Source organism: Gekko japonicus, unplaced genomic scaffold (genome assembly GCF_001447785.1).
Source record: "Gekko japonicus isolate JY-2015 unplaced genomic scaffold, Gekko_japonicus_V1.1 scaffold651, whole genome shotgun sequence".
Classification (NCBI taxonomy): domain Eukaryota; kingdom Metazoa; phylum Chordata; class Lepidosauria; order Squamata; family Gekkonidae; genus Gekko; species Gekko japonicus.
In genome coordinates, this window is record NW_015161970.1 from 493,898 (window position 1) to 513,667 (window position 19,770).

General features: G+C 42.3%; 1 protein-coding gene across 2 annotated transcripts in view; it reads left to right on the plus strand.

Annotated features, from left to right (window-relative positions):
• The window catches only part of CNKSR3 (CNKSR family member 3), a 112,189-nt gene that overhangs the window by 57,156 nt on the left and 35,263 nt on the right, over nt 1–19,770 (plus strand). For both annotated transcript variants that reach the window (XM_015429668.1, XM_015429669.1), the window contains exons 2-5: nt 1,106–1,269; nt 14,986–15,188; nt 17,770–17,857; nt 19,207–19,248. In XM_015429668.1, coding sequence (XP_015285154.1) covers nt 1,106–1,269; nt 14,986–15,188; nt 17,770–17,857; nt 19,207–19,248 — 497 coding nt within the window. The remainder of the gene's footprint in view (nt 1–1,105; nt 1,270–14,985; nt 15,189–17,769; nt 17,858–19,206; nt 19,249–19,770) is intronic.

Sequence of the window (19,770 nt, forward strand, 5' to 3'; positions counted from 1 at the left end):
AAATACAACAGAAGGCTGAATCAATATATCTTGACAAGCTGGAAAACTGGGCTAAAACAAATGAATTTCAGTAGAGATAAATGTAAACTTCTCCATTTAGGTCAGAAAAACCAAATGCATAACTATATTATGGCAGAGACTTGTCTTGGCAGTAGTATGTGCAAAAAGGATCTAGGGGTCTTAGTAGAGTAGACCATATAGTGAACATGAGTCAGCAGTGTAATGCGGTAGCTAAAAAAGGCAAATGTGATTTTGAGCAGCATCAACAGTAGTGTCCAGATCATGCAGAGTGATGGTATCATTTTGCTCTGGTTAGAGTATTGTGTTCAGTTTTGAGCACCACAGTTTAAGAAGGTTGTTGACAAGCTGGAATGTGCCCAGAAGAGGGCAACGAAGATGGTGAGGGGAATAAAGACTAAGTCTCTGAGGAAAGGTTTAAGGAGCTGGCTCTGTTTTGCTTGGGGAGGAAACAACTGAGAGGTGATATGATAGCCATCTTCAAGTATTTGAAGGGCTGTCATATAGAGGATGGAGTGCAGTTATTTTCTGTTGCCCCAGAAGGTCAGACCAGAGCCAATGGATTGAAATTAAATCAAAAGAATTATTGGCTAAACATTAGAAAGAACTTCCTGACAGTTAAAGCAGTTCCTCCGTGGAATAGGCTTCCTTGGGAGGTGATGGGCTGTCTTTTTGGTTTTTTTTTTTAAAGCAGAGGCTAGATGGCCACCTGACAGCAATGCTGATTCTGTGAACTTAGGCAGATCATGAGAGGGAGGGCAGGAAGGGGTGCATCAGTGCTTAGTTCTCATGGCCCTTTCTTACACGCCCAAGGTAATGCCAATCACCAGTTTGGGGTCAGGAAGTAATTTTTTTCCAGGCCAGATTGGCCAGGGATCCTGGAAGTTTTTTGCCTTTCTCTAGGCATAGAGCAGGAGTCACTGAGGGAGTGTGTGGGGGTAGTTGTGAATTTCCTGCACTATGCAGGGGGGTTGGACTAGATGACCCTTGAGATCCCTTCCAGGTCTGTTTCTATGATGTGTTGGATGTATATTTTTTAAAATGAAAGAAATGGAAATACAGTATAACTGTTTTTCTTCTTCCATAGGTCTGGATGATTGTCTTCAGCAGTATATTCAAAAATTTGAACAAGAGAAGATAAACGGGGCTCAGCTGCTGCAGATTTCACACCAGGATCTCGAAGAATTGGGTATCACCCGGATTGGACATCAGGAGCTTGTGTTGGAGGCCGTGGATCTCCTCTGTGCATTGGTCAGTCAACAGAGTGAATGTAAAGGTGTGATGCTGAAATGTTCTCTCTTTCCTGTCTCTGCTGGGATAGTTTATCAAAAGAGGAGTACTGTACCTCAAGGGCTTAGTCAGCAGAATGTTTCAAGGGTGAACCAGGAAGAAGTTGTGCAAACTCATGTCCTATCTGCAGAAAGGAAGAGGACACAGAAACAGTTTGCTGTGAAGCAGGTGTTCCACTCATGTGAAGTCATGCTGTTTTTGTTGTTGCTGCTGCTGAGCACAGTTACGGTGCATTCCATGAGTGATTGCCTGAGTGCATTTCTCTGCTGGATGTTAGCGAATGATGGAAGGGTGAAAATTGGGATAGTGAGGTGGACTGTGGTTTTGTTTGTCCAGGATAGGGTTACAGGCCCCTGAAGAGCAAGGTTTACTGCCTGGAGTTGGTCTCAGAGCCTGTGCTGCAGCAGGCATACCCTTGTGTGCCAGTGGCTTTTGCTGATGAGCAGGCTAGCAGTTCGAAAGCAAGAAATTGCAAGTAGATAAATAGGTACCACTTCGGTGGGAAGGTAACAGCGTTTCGTGTGCCTTGGTGTTTAGTCATGCCAGCCACATGACCACAAAAACGTCTTCGGACAGCGCTGGCTCTTCGGCTTTGAAACGGAGATGAGCACCGCAACCCTAGAGTCAGACTCGACTGGTTTTTGAGCAAGGGAACCTTTACCTTTAGGCTGTTTCCTGTTCTCTCATCAGGATTTGCTATGGTTTGGGAAACTTCCTGGTTAACCTACTATAAAGGGCACAGTGAGGACTACCTGTGGAGCTGGTATGGAAGCGCAGTTCACACAGGATTCTGGGGAGCGTTTTTCATACGAACAAGTCATGGACAAGGTTCCACTGTGATCTTAACTCTGTTCTCTTGGTTGCTGACATGCTTCTGAACCTGTTAAAAGCGCTGTTTAGGGCAATGTGTATCTTAGGGAGCCCCTCCAGTTATATGTCCCCCCCCCCCCCAAGATCTGTGGTTAATTTCCTCTTCATATGTTGTTGACTGCAAAGGGGCAGGCTTTCCCCCAAATTATGGAACATTCTCATTCATAGGTTGCATCAGGTCCCTCACTGGTGATTTTTTAGAAATCCCGAGCATAAAAACTGAACTCTTTCAGGAAGCTTTTCTTGCAAGCTAATCTGTATTTTCGATGGTTGTGCTATGCTTGGGTACTGTTTGCATTTTGGCTTGCTTCTAATTTATTTCGTAAGCCTCTCTCAGTAGTCTCTGAACACCACAGAATACAGCATACTCAAATGACGAAGAAACCGCTGGGATTATCACTGTTACTAATCTTTTGCCCTCTAATTAAGTTGAAATGGTTACATTTGTGGTTCATGCAGGGATAGCCTTATGATCAAAAGTGTGTGTACTCTGCTGATTAAAGAATTATGTTCTGCATCATAGAAACCCAAGATCTGGGCAAAGAAAAGCAGAATTTCTACAGCCTCTCTAAATTACGGAAATCAACTGCTTTAACTATTTTGTATAATTTTGCACGCACGTTGTTCATGTGAATGAGGAAAGAACTGGGACAAACCTGAAGGTGCATCTCCTGCAAGCCCCTTGCCCTCTCTGGATTCTGAGATAAGCCTTTAAAATGTGTGAGCTGTCATACATGATTTTTAAAAAATGAAATTCTTGGGACTTTGTGTTCTGCAGTTATGCGGTACCTACCAGAATTGTGGAGTACACTGTGAGTCTGACTGCCATGAATGACTCATTTTCCCCATCCATCTATTATTACCTGTTGCAGCTCTGTAGTGATCCTTTGATGCAGCTTCCTCTGTTACTCCTCTTCTTAGCTCCCCATCTTTTTAACTTAGATGGTGGGCATTATAAACTGCTTTGCATATGGGTTCAGTTCCTGGATCTCCAGTTAAAAGGCTTAGTAGGTGGTATGAAAAACCTGAAAACTTGGAGAGCCTCTGCCAGTCATATAGGCAATATTGCTTCTATAAAAAGGCAGTTTCATGTGTTCACTTTATGGATGGCCATTATATAATTTAGATTTTGAATTGCTTGTACCTCCCTGGCATGTATAAAGTAATCATGTGGCGACTGTGAGGACGATCATACTTTGCCTTTGATATCACTGCTGGGCTTCTTTCGCGGACGGATGTCTGTGTCCTGTCTTCCTTATTGTGTTTAATAGTAAGGTATTACAAGTGGGACTGAGAGAACCAGTTTGGTGTAGGGGTTAGGAGCGTGGACTCTAATCTGGGACAACCGGGTTTGATTTCCTACTCCTCCACAGGCATCTTCTGGTGTGACCTTGGGTCAGTCACAAGTTCTTTCAGAGCTGTTCTCTCAGGAGCAGTTCTCTCAGAGCTCTCTCAGCCCCACCTGCCTCACAGGGTGCCTGCTGTGGGGAGGGGAAAGGAAAGGAGATTGTAAGCTGCTCTGAGACTCCTTTGGGTAGAGAAAGGAGGGGGTATAAATCCAATCTCTTCTCTTCTTCTTCTCTAAACATACTATACTTCTTGGGCCCACTTAAAAAGTAACTTCCTGTTGCTCCCCTTTCTTCCTCCCACTGCTCTAAAAAGGAACATAGTTTTATAGTGAAGTTTATATCCTGTTTAATATTTCTAAACATATAGGATTATTGAGCAACAGGCTGTTTCTCATGGACATTTTGCACATTATGCAGAGTCAAACCTGATTTTGCCGTTGAGGCTCTTGCCAGTGCTTCCTCCTCCCTCCTGGCCTCATTTCTCACCCGACAGAGAATCACAACTCACTTTTGGGTCCCAACCAAATTGTTTGAGAACCACTGTTGGATGATATTCTAGGTCTAATCAGAATCAGACAGTTCAAAGACGGTTCAAGAGCCATCTACATTTAAAAGCTTTCTCTGTAATGTTTCGCGAAACCAAGTGAAGAAGTGAGGTATAAGTCCCTTCCCAGCCTTTTCTAGTGTTTTGTGTGAACTTCTTGCCAGACAGTGTAAAAATAGGTCACCCACTCGGATCTGAATTTACTTAGATCCCTTAATTGCTCCTCTACCTTAGCAATATGATCAGCTGGATTAGGGCTTTTGTTGCTGACTTTCAGAAGGAGAATGTTTGGGAAGGTTCTTAACTCCCCCATTGTACTGAGGAAGCGGAACACGGCAACGTTAATGAACCTGTAGCTTTAAAAGATAATTTCATCTGTGAGTGACTGTGACATATGTTGCACAGGCAGCGTGAGTTTTTGGCACATCAGGATAGGAGCTTGAAGGTCTGTAGGCATGGAATTAGGTCCATGCGCTTGTCGGCATCTTTAATGCTGAGCAGATGTCTGCTCACTTGGCTAGAGGCAGTGGTAACTGCAAGGGTGCCACTGTAAGGCACCTTGCAGTACATGTATTTTGGACTTGAGTTGCTGCTATCACAGAAGCAGGGACCCTGGAGGGGGTATGAATCAGCCACGGAGCCCCTCCCTCATCCTTTTCTGCTTCCTTCCTGCCCACCGTGCTCAACCATTGGGTGAGTGTGGTAAGCCATTGCCTCCAACCTGGACTTGGAGGATTTGCTTTTTTGAAGGGGGACAAGGTTACCCCTTCCTTTGTCCTTTGATTCCCTTGGCAGAGACCCTTTTTATTACAAGGGGAAGCAGCCAGGCTCAGCCACCAAGCCTGAAACATACAGAAAATCCCCTGTAAAGTTTGAAAAACTTTTATTAATGGATTACATTTAAAATAGAAAATCAAAGTACAAAAGAAATGAGCACACTAATAGGGTTATGGTTACTAACCGTAGACAAACAAATATTTATTTATTTATTTATTTATTTAATTAATTCCATTTCTACCCCGCCCTCCCCGCATGCAGGCTCCTTGATGGATCTGAACTTAACTGTCCTTGACTAAAACAAGATGGCCTGACCCATGCCTCCCCAACATGTGGGTGCACCTCCTAGTGGCAGCAGCCCCTCTGCTTACCAATCCCAGGAAAGTGTGCACAGAGCCTTAGAGAAGGAGGGTTTTGCCTGTCACGCTCCGATTCTTGCCCCTGATTCAGGATTGGTTGCCATTTCCTTCAAAAATGGCAGCAGCCAATCATGCATCCTGCTGTAGGGATGGGCATGGACCGGTCCATGGATTTAATTTCATGACAAACCAGGGCCCAGTTCATGGTTCATTTGCCCGGTCCATACATTAGCAGTTTTGACAGACTGCCCATGGAACATGATTTTTTCTGCCGGTCCATTTGGTCTGTTGGGGTGGTCCATCGGAGCCCTACAAAAGAGTTCAGAAGTCGTTTAAATGCCTCCCGAGCCCACTTGTGGGTTGTACCCATCATGGACCTCATGAACTGGTTTGCAAATTGGGAAAGTCATGAACCTGCACGGACCTCCATTTTTCCTGTCCATGCCCATCTCTGACCTGCTCCCTTCAGGAGTCCTTCCTCCCTCATAAGGAAAAAAATTCTCTAAGCTAATAAAAAGCCCACCCTGAGGCCTATTAGGGCCACAGAAGCATAAACATTACAAAATGGGGAAAATGATAATGAACACAGAGCCCACAGTTCATTTAGAGATCTATAAATTGTGTTTGATCGCCATATTGTTTGCTGTAGCTTTTATTAATTGTATTATGTTTTTAACTATTCAAATTATTGTATAATTATTTTTTATAATTACTTTTTATTACAAGGGGAAGCAGCCAGGCTCAGCCACCAAGCCTGAAACATACAGAAAAGCCCTGCTTAGAAGGGAAGGGCGGACTAGAAATCCAATACAATAAGTAAATAAATAAATTTATGAGCTAACAGTCCTTCAAATCTAGAAGGAAACGGATAGATTTTAAAAATAAGCAAGTTTCTCTTTAAGACAGATGGTTTTGAGTGAAGCATTACTTAAGTGGAGAATGTTGATTGAGCTTTTAAAAGAGCAACTTTCTCCCCCTCCCCCTGTCTTGTCTGACAGTCGTATAAATCCTGTGATCTTGATAACATAGCAAAATTGAAAAGTGGAGGATTCATGAAAGGAGGTGAATGCAGGTCAGTACAGGTCATTCATAAGTATGTTAGGATATTCATTTTCTCTTGGTGCCTTTAAAAAAATTCCCCACTGCAGTAGTGGTATTGTGTTGGATACAGTTTACTTTATGATAGGGCCTCACTCTATGTGCTGGTTCACATTCTATGAATCACTGCCAACAGTATATACAGTTTCATCAGTGAGAATGGTGGGAAAGAATGCTCTGCCACCCTTTTGCCTTACTGGGCTACATTCCGTTCATTATGTAGCTCTTCTTGTATTTGAGTGTATTCTTCTTAAAATGGGCAGAGCTTTTGACTCCTGGTATAAAATATGCTCTTGTTTCAGAAGGAAGGAACAGAAGTGGTTTGTGTTTGATAAAATTGGAGTTGGGAGCGAGTGAGACCTATGATAAACTTTCTGTTTGAAACAGCTGGCCTAAATATTTCCCATATCAGCAGTTTCACAATTGCAAAATCATAACACTTAAACAAAAGTGGTGCCAAGGAAGTATGTTTCAATTTAAGGAACTTGAAATGTGATCCACCATTCTGGCATTGGGATGGTCATATCATACGAGCAAGAAGCATCTGGTAAAATAGTATAATTACTATACACACTGATGTCTGGAATAATGGACATGGTATGCACCCAAGAGCATTCTCCCTTTCTGTCTCATTTAACAACAAAATTGAGAGAGCTGAATATCTGCCAGAACCCAAAACTTTGTCCTATCTTCTACAATTTCCTCCTAATTTCCTTCATAGATGCACATTTTGGCCTTCATCCTAGTTCTTTTTTTCTGTGTGGTGCAGCTCAAGTTAATGCGTCAGAATGTTCCTGTAGGTTAGCTGAAACGTCTTCCCCTTCGGTTGGGGGTAGAGAACAGGAAAGGGTATGGGTGGGCTGTATCCTTCATCACCTCTTAACATCCTTTGTGGGTGTTCAGGTACGATATAGTATATGTCATAGAGGTGTATTTGTATAAAAATGCTTCATTTCAAGCTAGCTGATGCAATAAACAAAACAGTATCTATTTGTGTGGAGCACTTTTAATTCACCCTTTCCCCCATATGGGCCTTAGCTGGGACTGCACCTGTTTAGTGTCTTCAGTATCTTTTATGTAAACTTTTAAAACATGGATCTGTGTTCTGGAATCAGAAATAGGGGACTCCGGAGCAGTTTAAGGACACTTTTTGCTTTATATTACGTTCAACAATGATGTTTTATATTTCGATAATGCATTTACTTATCCATTACACTTACACATATTTTAAATAAAATACGCCTGTGTGCAAGTTAATTCTGTTAGAAAGCAGTCTGTTATTGGGATGGCTGAAAGGAAGCAAATGTGGTTTTGATAAGGTTCCCCATGACATTCTGATGGGCAAACTGGAAGATTGCGGACTGGACTATAGGACAGTTCGGTGGATAGGGAACTGGTTAGAGGACCGCCCCCAAAGAGTGGTGGTCAGTGGCGTTTTATCAGATTGGAGGGAGGTGTCCAGTGGAGTGCCGCAGGGCTTGGTTTTGGGCCCGGTACTTTTCAATATTTGTTATCAGTGATCTGGATGAAGGGGTAGAAGGTCTACTCATTAAATTTGCTGATGATACCAAATTGGGAGGAGTAGCAAACACCCAAGAAGATAGAGTTAAAATCCAACAAGTCCTGAATACTCTGGAGAAGTGGGCAGATGCAAACAAGATGCAATTCAACAAAGATAAATGCACATTATTACATCTGGGCCACAAAAATGTCAAGCACAAATACTGGATGGGGTATACGTTTCTGGGGAGTAGTGTATGCGCAAGAGATCTTGGGGTAAGGGTGGACTGTAAACTAAATATGAGCAGTCAGTGTGGTGTGGTGGCAAAAAGGCCAATTCAGTCTTGGGTTGTATTAAAAGGGCCATAGCATTGAAATCGTAGGAGGTCATAGTCCCTCTGTATACTGCCTTGGTCAGGCCACAATTTGAGTACTGTGTGCAGTTCTGGAGGCCTCACTTCAAAAGGGATGTGAACAAAATCGAGAGGGTGCAGAAGAGAGCGACAAGGATGATCAGGGTTCTGGAGACTGAGCCCTATGAGGAAAGGCTTAGGGCCTCCGGAACAGTTAGTTTGGAGGAGGTTGAGGGGGGACATGATTGCTCTCTTTAAATATTTGAAAGGCTGTCTTTTGGAGGAGGGCAAGGAGCTGTTCCAGTTGGCAGCAGAGGATAGGACCCGAAACAATGGGTTTAAATTACATGCAGAAAGGTATTGGCTGGATAGTAGGAAAAACTTTTTCACGGTCAGAGTGGTTCAAAGGTAGAACCAGCTGCCTAGAGAGGTGGTTAGCTCCCCTTCACTGACAGCTTTCAAGAAGAGGCTGGACGAATATTTGTCGGAGATGCTTTAGGCTGACCCTGCATCGGGCAGGGGGTTGGACTAGGTGGTCTGTATGGCCTCTTCCAACTCTATCTCTCCTTATATATAATTGAATAGTGGGTGCCAAAGTTCTAAAATGCACTCCTTTAGTGTATGGACGCTTGAACTGTCAGTCAATAGAATTGCTCAATTCCCCCCCCCCATTTTCAAACGAGTAAAAAAAAAGAGGGTGCAGAACAAGGGCTGTAGTATCGGGACATGCAGGAGGACCATGGGGGTGTGGGTGAATTAGGATGCTGTGATTCTTCACTTCTGACACCACTTTCAAAGTGCCCTTCCTGGTAACTGAGTTGCTGAGCAGGAGACTTAAAAAAAAGCCTTAGCATTATGCCTGGGAGACTCCAGGTCAGATCTTTGCCATGAACTTGCTGGATGTCTCTAGGGGCAAGTCAAGCTTTAGTTCCTCCTGTAATATGAAGAACTGAAGGACTGCTGTAAAGATGCCAAAGATAGATTGCTAAGAACTGCTCTTGTTTGAAGCGCAATGTACGTGGTGAATCGTATTTGGACTGTTGGTATGTTGCTGCTGTTGTTTGTTTTAGATCACCCATGAAGCTATATTTTAAGGCACAGGCGTACGTTATTCTCATTTCTTTGTTCTGATATGTAGACATAGTTTACACTGTTGTGTCTGTATAAACTGGAACAAGCTTAAGGAACTTTGTGGAAAGCAATTTGATCCACAGCTAGTCAAGTTAATGATTAACAAGAAAGGAATGTTTGACCTTGGTGTGTTCCCAGTGGTGTGTTTCTTTCTGTTGTTGAGATGGTGTAGGAAAACGGATCCAGTGAGTGGTGTGAGATGAAAGTCACTGTGTGTGCTGATGCCAAAGGAGGTTCTGAGATGCTGTGTACAAAATTGTCCTTGCTGCTAGGGAAAAAATTATTGACTTAGTGTGAAAGCTGAACATAATACAGAATGGTATACTTAAAAAAAACCTCATTTGTTTTATATATCAAAGACTTGCTATAGTTGTTCAAAAATTCAGCTGAATGAACATTGTCCTATATAATGTTAATGGAGGAAGCCTGGAGAAAGTGCCAGACTGCAGGGTTCTAGGCCTGAGTGATGCTTAGCTCAGGTGAGTGACTGTCATTGACTCACACATCCTGTTAACTTCCTACTTTCCTCTGGCTTCATTTCCTTACTTACTTACTTTCCAAAAGTAGTAGTGTTCAGGTCAAAGAGGTAGAAATGTGAGAACACATCCTTGTAAAGATGATTCAGGGCATTTAATTAAAGAAATCTAGAAATACATTTCTAAAGTTGACTGGTACTGTCCAAATCCTTGCATCAAAATCAGCAGGTCTTAATCTGTTTCAGTTTATATTTGCTGGAGCTCTGCTCGCTTGGGGGAGATTTTCCATCTTTCCAATTTTTAATCCTCAAAAGTCATCTTTCATGGTTGGGAGACCCTCTTGAATAGGATGTGGTGCAAAGAGGAATAATTGGAAATTGAGGTCCCCCTCACACAAGTGGAGGTGCCTTCCATTTGTGCATAACACCATTTGAATTCTAGCCATGGTTGATGTTACATACAGCTTAAAAAACCCCTCATTTGTTTTATATCAAAGTTACTTGCTATAGTTGTTCAAAAATTCAGCTGAATGAACATTGTCCTATATAATGTTAATGGAGGAAGCCTGGAGAAAGTGCCAGACTGCAGGGTTCTAGGCCTGAGTGATGCTTAGCTCAGGTGAGTGACTGTCATTGACTCACACATCCTGTTAACTTCCTACTTTCCTCTGGCTTCATTTCCTTACTTACTTACTTTCCAAAAGTAGTAGTGTTCAGGTCAAAGAGGTAGAAATGTGAGAACACATCCTTGTAAAGATGATTCAGGGCATTTAATTAAAGAAATCTAGAAATACATTTCTAAAGTTGACTGGTACTGTCCAAATCCTTGCATCAAAATCAGCAGGTCTTAATCTGTTTCAGTTTATATTTGCTGGAGCTCTGCTCGTTCATTTCCTTACTTACTTACTTTCCAAAAGTAGTAGTGTTCAGGTCAAAGAGGTAGAAATGTGAGAACACATCCTTGTAAAGATGATTCAGGGCATTTAATTAAAGAAATCTAGAAATACATTTCTAAAGTTGACTGGTACTGTCCAAATCCTTGCATCAAAATCAGCAGGTCTTAATCTGTTTCAGTTTATATTTGCTGGAGCTCTGCTCGCTTGGGGGAGATTTTCCATCTTTCCAATTTTTAATCCTCAAAAGTCATCTTTCATGGTTGGGAGACCCTCTTGAATAGGATGTGGTGCAAAGAGGAATAATTGGAAATTGAGGTCCCCCTCACACAAGTGGAGGTGCCTTCCATTTGTGCATAACACCATTTGAATTCTAGCCATGGTTGATGTTACATACAGCTTTCGCATCTTGGCCAAAGTATTTTTCAGAGGGTAGCTTTATTGTCAAATCCAATAGCACCTTAGAGACCAACAAAATTAGGCATGGAGATCACTGAGTCCTTACCTACCAGTCTGAAGATGGTAGGGGTGTTGCAAAGAAAGGAGTCAGAGTGCATGAAACAGTGCAAAACACAAAAGCTTGATTAGGGCAGGGGAGAAATGCTTAGGGACAGAAAACGAGCATCTGTGGTGAGATAAGAATCCTGTGACCCGGTTCAGCCCTGGGGGGAGGTCCACTGTTCTAGGACTAGGAGGCTCTCTGTGGGCAAGAAAAGGTTTGCCTCCCAATGCCTGTGTGAGAGAAGTATCATTGACCAGCATAGGTCATTAATGATTTGTTGAACTGGTTTGAACTGAGAGCTGTATCTGACCACCAGTGATGTTCTGTTCTTGTTTCATTTGGACCTGTCATTTGGTGTAGTGTCTTGTTGCTGGTTATCCCTTTGTATCAGTCTGGTTTTGTTGATCTGTTTCCTTACTACTTCAGGTAGGTACTGTGATTCTGGAAATGCCTGTTGTAGATACTGCAGGTGAGAGTCTCTTTGTGATGGATCAGAACAGATGTGGCTGTAGCATAGAATTTGGCTGTATACAGTGGATTGTTTGGTGTGTTTAGGATGGTGACTGGAGGTGTATAGATATGTTTGGCAATCAGTAGGCTTCCCATATAAGGTGGTTTATATGCTTCCATTGTGTGTTTGTACAGTGGTTTCTAGAAAATGTACTTCTTGTGTGGATTGATTCATGGTCAGGTCATCGGTGGGGTGGAAGTTGCTGAAGGCCTGGTGAAATTTCTCCGGAGCTTATTTGCCCCCCCCAGTTGGAATTACGAGACAGACAACAGTTTGGAAGTAAACAAGGACCCCTTTATTAACTATTTAACATAACATTACGGCAAGGGACCAACTAAGCGAGCACGGAACAGGCAAGGTAGGCGTCACGCCAAGCCTCCAGTGTGACTACAGCCCATGAGTTTGTTGTAACTTACTTGACCAACTGTAGCTCACATAAAAGTAGAGCTGTATATTTCACCCTCTGTTGGAGAGGATGTTCTTCTGAGCTCCCTGACCCATTAGCAACAGAATTACACTTTTAAAAAATCATACATGGTTGACGGTATGTGAAGCTGCAAGAACTCAGTCAACCATTTGGAGGGGGTGATGGGGGAAGTGGTATAAGAATGTTTTCATAGCTTCTGTGGAATGCAATGGGAAAAACTCAGATGCAAGATCCTCATTGGAATTATGTCTTGTATACTTGTGTGTATGTTTGATAGGTACTAGATTTATGTTCCTGCTGCTTTTAAATTCTTGTTCTTGTTTATTGACAGATGGATTAATGCTCAAATGTTAGGAAGCTGTTTCTCCAGCTGTGTGCTGAGAATGGTTTTTAAAACTTGCAGGCAGAATTGTTTTTATCACTACCTGATGTATATGCATTTATTTATCTCTCTCTCTCTGTGTGTGTGTGTGTGTGTGTGTGTGTGCGTGCGTCCATGTGCTGGGGTGGAGGGAGGCTCTGTTCTCTTCAGCTCAAATTAAATTTGCAAGTTTTCATTGACCTTAACAATTGACCCTTCGAAAAGCCAAAACTAGCCTCCAGGAGTATGACCAATACCTTAACTCTCTCTGTGTGGTGTTCTGTGTGGTGGCCTGTTTTGTACTTTGAAGCACTAGTATTTTAAAAATATTTTCCCTTTCTTAGTGCTGTGTAATGGAGTTGTCCAGTTAATGTTCTGTAATTGAGGCTAAGCAAGGCAACAACTTATGTAGCAGTTTTTTTAAAAAGTCAAAGTATTTCTGTCATGTCCTGTGTTTATCCCTATCATCTCACTTGTTCCTTGGCTTCCTCGATAAGATATATCATAATAACTAGAATCTTTTAATTTCCAGGTGAATTATAAATAAGGATTATGATGAATGTTTTAATTAAAACTCCAGTGTTAATCTTATTCGTTTGATTCTTTTTTAAAAAAAAATCATAATTTTAACTTCACCAAAAAACACTTGATTTAGAATTAAGAATTGGATCCTACCACCTTTCCTGTTGATACAAGAGGGAAGAGGGCTGATCTTGCCCAATTCTCCTGTTCCCCATAGGGTTCCCAGGTCCCAGTGGGGGTTCCCCCGCTTTTGGGGGCTTTGATCTGCCACCAGCCAGCTGACCGGTGGGAGAAACCCCTCCCTCAAACAGGGATGTCGCTGTGTGATGTCCCCAATGCAGTGACATCACTCGGAAGTGATGTCATCTTGTCACTGATGTTGGGGGTGACACTCGAGTTTTTGGGCACACTCTATGGTTTTGAAGGCAAAAACCATAGAGTTCTGCCCAAAAACTAGAGTTTCAGTGACACAATGTCGTCACTTCTGGGGTGACATCATTGCGCCACACGTGCTTTGCGTGTGTGGCAGACAATCTCGAGAAGGATCTAGGAGCCCCCCGCCAGATGCCAGGTAGGACCTGACAACCCTACTTTCCCATCTTGCATAACCTTTTGCCCATGTGGGTCTCACAGTGCCTGATTCAGCCTTTTCAAGAGTCAAAGATGACCCCTCCTCCCTCTTGTCCCAGTAGAAATGCTAGTGGGGATTCAATAATAAAACTGAATGCAATGCAAGCCAGCTAAGCCCATACATCTTTCAGACTCTGCCCATGAGTTTGAACTCAGTCCAGCTCTATCAAACACACTGAGCTGAAGCCATTTTATTTGAAGCAAGCATTAAATACATGATTCCTCATGTGTTTATTCTTGTGGGAAAGTCTGACTGTTTATCAACCAGCCAGTTTGGTATTTGGGGGTGGGTTATCACACAAAGAAGCAATGTTTTGCCTAGTAATTACTACTGCTGTACTATTTTTGTGTATAGTCTACCTCTGAATTGTGGCTTTTCCTTCAAGCAAGGCATCTTGTGCAGTATCCATGCATGTGAACACAGAATCAATCAAACAGAATTTCACCATTGCATCCCTTGTCTCCAAGTGGCATGCATATGCCCCATGGGGGGGTATAAAGGATTTTTGTAGTTGTCAATCAATATGTTTTGTTCATAACAACCAGTTACGATGTATTAATTGCAAACTGAAAACTTGATTTAAACCAATGGTTGAAACGGGTCTTCTCCCCTTGGTAATGTATTTATTTAGTTTATAACATTTCTACCCTTTCTTCGTTGCCCTCATAAGGGCCACCCAGATCAATTTAAATTGATTTCCCTTGATTGTAAATGAAATTGAAAAGGAGTTTGCATAATACGCATTGAGTTTTTAGTGCCAGTACTAGGGTTTGATTCTATACCTTTGCCATTCAGCAAAAACCAAGTCCACACCTGAGAATTCGTTGGAGACATCTGAGTGAATTTGCCTTCTTATGTGATCATTTTGGATAAGGACTATATTAGCCTTTCACATTTGATTGTAAATGAAATTGAACAGGAGTTTGCATAATACGTGTTGAGTTTTTAGTGCCGGTACTAGGGTTTGATTCTATACTTTTGCCATTCAGCAAAAACCAAGTCCACACCTGAGAATTCGTTGGAGGCATCTGAGTGAATTTGCCTTCTTATGTGATCATTTTGGATAAGGACTATATTAGCCTTTCACAATGCAATCAAGTCAGAACCAAGGTAGCTTTTAGCTAAGCTGATCAGAAGATGAGAAAAGATCAGAGTAATGACTTATGTTTTTGGTGTAATGCCCAAAACTGAAATTTTCCCTTTGAGTTTCAAGCACACATTGAATGCATGTGTAGAAGCTGAGCTAGGATATGAAGAACTCATGTGGCCAGTGAAAACTATGATTACATTCATATGGTGGCCTGACTCATGTTTTGAGGGATGAGAGAAGTTATCATGCTTATTCTTGCTCTTTTTAACAAATATTTTCTATAGAATTATGGCCTTGAAACAGACAACATGAAGAACCTGGTTCTTAAACTACGAGCTTCTTCCAATAATCTGCAAAACTACATCAGCAGCCGGAGGAAAAGTTCAAATTATGATGGAAATACCTTGCGCAAACCCCCTAATGAATTCCTTACTTCAGTGGTGGAGCTTATTGGCTCTGCTAAGGCTTTGTTGACATGGCTGGACAGGTAATGATCTTACTGTATATATGCTTTTAAAAACAAACAAAAAAGCCCTGGAAAGATAATCCGTATGTTTTAGGCTTCATAGTTGGCCTGAATTCTCTTTTCTGCTGCACCTTGCCAAGGCAGACGAGAGTGAAGCCAGTGTCTCCTTACTTGCCTCCCTGGGATGTTTTAACATTATCTTGTGCTTTTAAGTGTATTCCCATATGTTATCCTGAGGACAGATTACATGGAAGTATTCCAGTTCATATACATTTTGACCCCAATTACTTATAAACAACATAAATGTAGATTCAGGTGGGTAGCTGTGTTGGTCTGAATCAGCAGAACAAAGTTTTGAGTCCAGTGGCACCTTTTAAGACCAGCAAAGCTTTATTATGGGTATAAGCTTTTGTGTGCACATGTGTAGCTGAAGAAGTGTGCGTGACGTGCACATAAAAGTTTATACCCAGAATAAAACATAAATGTAGTCAGTCACAATTTAGACTGAATTTTCTGTTTTCCATCTGTATGATAAAAAGAACTGGGAGAAGGAGGTAAGAGATGAGAACTGTGCCTTCATCTCCTTCCTGAAGTTAGTGGGATGCTCTGTTGACAGCTATCGTGGAAGCTGACAAGTACCGGAGCAGATAATGTCACAGTTGGGGCCTTGTTTGGGGATGGAGATAAAACAATTTTTTTCACATCCTGCTGTCTGTCCATAAGAACCAAGTGTGTGGGACAGGAAGTGCATAAACTGTGAGAGTGTAAACCAAATAATGTAGCTGTCTGCCCGAAATAAGCATTGTTTCTAGCAAGGAATTGGATTTCTTCTGTGGCTGTTTGCTGCTTCCATCACAGTCTTTCCTATTGTTTGCAGTTAGTAACCATTCCACCAGTTACTCATTTTCAATTCTAATATGAGTTGTGGCCCATTCTGGTTGCTCCCTCTTGGTTGGCCCTCTAAAATTAGTGGGTGAGGGTTTTCTCAACAGCTCCCCAAAGCTGTGTTTAAGGAAAGCCATAATTATCCTTTTCAGTACTGAGGTAAGCTTGCAAACTGTGTTAAAAGGTTAAAAAAGTAATTACCAGGCATCCCCATGTTAGACAAGAGTGCACCATTATAGAGGATTATTAGTGGAGTTCATATGGAAATAAAGAAACACTCTTAAATTTTTATTTCTGAGGTAAAATTGGCTAATCTAACTCAGTTCCAGAGTAATTTTAATGTGAGACTGGGTTCTGAAAGGCCCAGGTTCAAATCCCCACTCTGCCATGGAAACTTGCTGAGTAACCTTGGGCCCATCACACACTCTCCGCCTTAACCTACCTCACAGGATTGTTGTGAGGGTACAATGGAAGAAATGAGAAAAATTCAAGCTGCTTTGGGGTCTCCACTGGAGTGAAACACAGGGTATAAACTAATAAATATATCAAGATTTTACTAGTGTAGCTCTAGACTGATCAATATTCTGGTGGATTTTTTGTCACTTGGCAGGTTTTTATAAATATCCATTGGAGGTAAATTGTTCACAAGACAAACACTGCAGCATTTTGCATTCATTAAAGCTTTATCCCTTGATTTCTGTGCCAAAACGAAAGTGTTGTTTATCAGTAGTCTAGAAAAGTGCTCCTGAGTGTTTACTTTTCTCCCACAAGTTAATGAATGCCATTTGCTTCTTTGTGAGAATTCAAAGGGAACTGTAGTTAAAGGTAGGGTTGCCATTTGCCTGGTGGGGGTGGAGGATCCCCCACTTTTGTGGGTTCCTGTTGCCACCGGCCAGTTGGGAGGAACCCCCCCCCCCAGCAATGTTGCATTCACGCCTGCATCACTCAGAAGTGACATTGGCATGTTGGCAATGTCGGAGAGGATGACACTCTGGATTTTAGGCAAAACTCTATCGTTTGATGCTGATTTTACCACAAAGTTTTGCCACCAGTGTGCCAACATCACTTCTGAATGACACAGGTATGTCATGTGCGATGTCAGTGTTTTGAGGGGAATGGGGAGCAATGTCACTTCCCGCTCTGGGGACGTCCTGCCCCAGCGAGTGAAAGGGACTTGGCAACCGTAGTTAAAGGAGTGGGCAATTTTTTCCCCCTGCCCACCCACAATATTGAGGCCAGTAATGTCTGAGACAGGCATGATTTAGAACTTCATTCCCTCTCTCTCAGGTTCTCATTTTCTTCTCCAAATCGCAGCACAGACTGGGGCCTTGTTCCTCTCAAGCCTTTTCTGAGATCCAAAGGGCTTGGAAGAGTGTCGCTGAGGCTCCTTTAACTCACATGTGCCTGTCGCAGAAGTTTCTGCCTCTTGGCAGAGCACAGCATGAAGTGAAGGGAGTTTTATGCTGTACTAAAATCTTACTTGTATAGTCATCCCCTGAGCTCTGGCAAGGAAGGAGTAGTAGGTGGCAACCCCGAATAATGGTTGGCTAATAAACCAAACCAATTTGTGTATTGCAGGTTAGCACCCTGGTGGTTGGGGGGGGAGCATATCCACTATGGCACTCATGGAAGGCCAGTGTGTATATGCTAAGCTGGTGGGTAACAGCAACCTTTGAGTGGCCTCTTCTTTTGTAAAGGTATCTTTGTTGTACCACAGGACTCCATTTACTGGGATAGCCGATTTTTCCACAACAAAGAACAAAATCATTCAACTCTGCTTGGATCTGACCACCACTGTCCAGAAGGTCAGTTAAAGTTTTGTGTGTCATTCTTTCACCTTCCTCAAAGGAAAGCAAAAGTGGGTGTGGAGAAGTGGATGTTCATTAATCTGCGGGCAGCTTGGTAACAGAAGTAAATTGGTGTCTTGGGGATTTTTAAATCATTAGGGGAAGCAGGTGCATGAAGACTGTTGCCAGGTTTTGTTGTTCTTCTCCCCCACAGCAGATACCTTTTTGTTTTATTTCCACGCAATGGTTTCTGGAATTATTTACTCAACCACTCTATTAATTTGTTTTAAAAGAAGTATTAATCTTCTCTGCATTACGGAACCTAGTGCCTGGCAGTCACACAATTATTCTATATCCTTGTGTGGTGTAGTTTTTAGCCAGATTCAATGAAGGATTTGTTCACGTACAAGTGCTATTAATAGTCCCTAACTATTAATGTGTAGTGATTTGGGCTTGGAACTGCCCCCCCCCCCGGTCCAGTGTTGGAATAAGGGCTGCTGAAGCTTTATTACCAGAAACTACATACATTGGTATGTTCGTGAATAGTGTCTACCTAACCATTGTCTTGCAGGCGACCACAACTATTATAGGATTTGTTTGATGATGTGGTCTCATCTTGTGTTAGATACATATTTAAAGTCCTGCATACAATTAAACTAGAAAGTATGCTTTGAAAACTTTGCTTAGGCATCCCTTCAAAATTCCAGGCAACAATGTAATCTTCTCAGTAAGCCCGCTTTAATTCAGCGGTTTATACTTTGACTGAGTAAATAATGCTTTGTTTACTTTTAGACTTTGCTGGCTTGAACACTTTTAATAGTGTCTTTTGGAGAACATAAATTTTTAATAAGCAAAGACCCTGGGTCAAATTGCAGCGGCTACGATTGTCAAAATTTGGAAGAAAATAAGTGTTGTTTTTAGAATTCATGTTAAGAAGGAATGTGGTGGTTTGTTCAGCAAACTGCTGTATTCTTTTGTCAATAAAGTTGTGATCAGATGGCTACGCATGCAGCATAGGAGACCACATGTTTCTCCATTGCACAAGCAGCAAGTAGGAGTCTGAGATATTGCAGGAATTAACTGTGAACAATGTTGGGCTCGCAAAACGAATTATTCGGCTGCAGCTTGAATTTCCTTGTGAAAGGCTCTTGCACAAGCTGCTTGCACAAGCAGAGTATCTGACGTGTGTGAGCAAGTCTGTTCCTGCATGTATTTTGGCTTCTTTTTCAGAGAAATCTGATGGCATGTTGTATCCAGGTATTATGGTCTTGGCAGTATTGCTCAGATCTTTTACTGAGCAATTTAGAAGTGCCAGTCTGTTGTTGCCACACACAGTTCTTGAAGTAAATTACTTTCTTTTTTCCTAGGATTGTCATGTAGCTGAAATGGAGGATAAAGTTCTTAGCGTGGTAAGTATAAGTTTGTTACAAATACCTGCTTGAATTTCTTTGGAGCTGTTCTCTGAAAAGTATCTCAATGGAAAGAAGCTTTGCATATTTCAAGCTTAGGCTAGCAATGCCTGTTGTGTTGCCTGCTCCCCTGTGCTCTGCTGTCTGTCACAACAGAACTTCCACACTTACTCTACAAGTTGCTTTTGGATGATGTAGAAACATGAAATTCAGGAAACATGAAATACAAAATATTGAAAGCCATTCATAGAGCAGGCCCGTAGCTGTGGTGGGGCATTTCGGGGGCTCGCCCCCTTAATTAAAAGCCCTGCCCAACAAATAGCCATACCAGAAGCCAGGGCTTTTTTTGTAGAAAAAGCCCAGCAGGAACTCATTAGCATAATAGGTCACACCCAACAGCAGAAGCTCATTAGCATATTAGGCCACACCCCCATGCCTTCCCTTGGCTTGCCCGGGCACCCCGCGGCTGTGTGGAGCCCGGGCAAGCTGGCCCTTGAACAAGCCGGGGAAGGCACGGGGGAG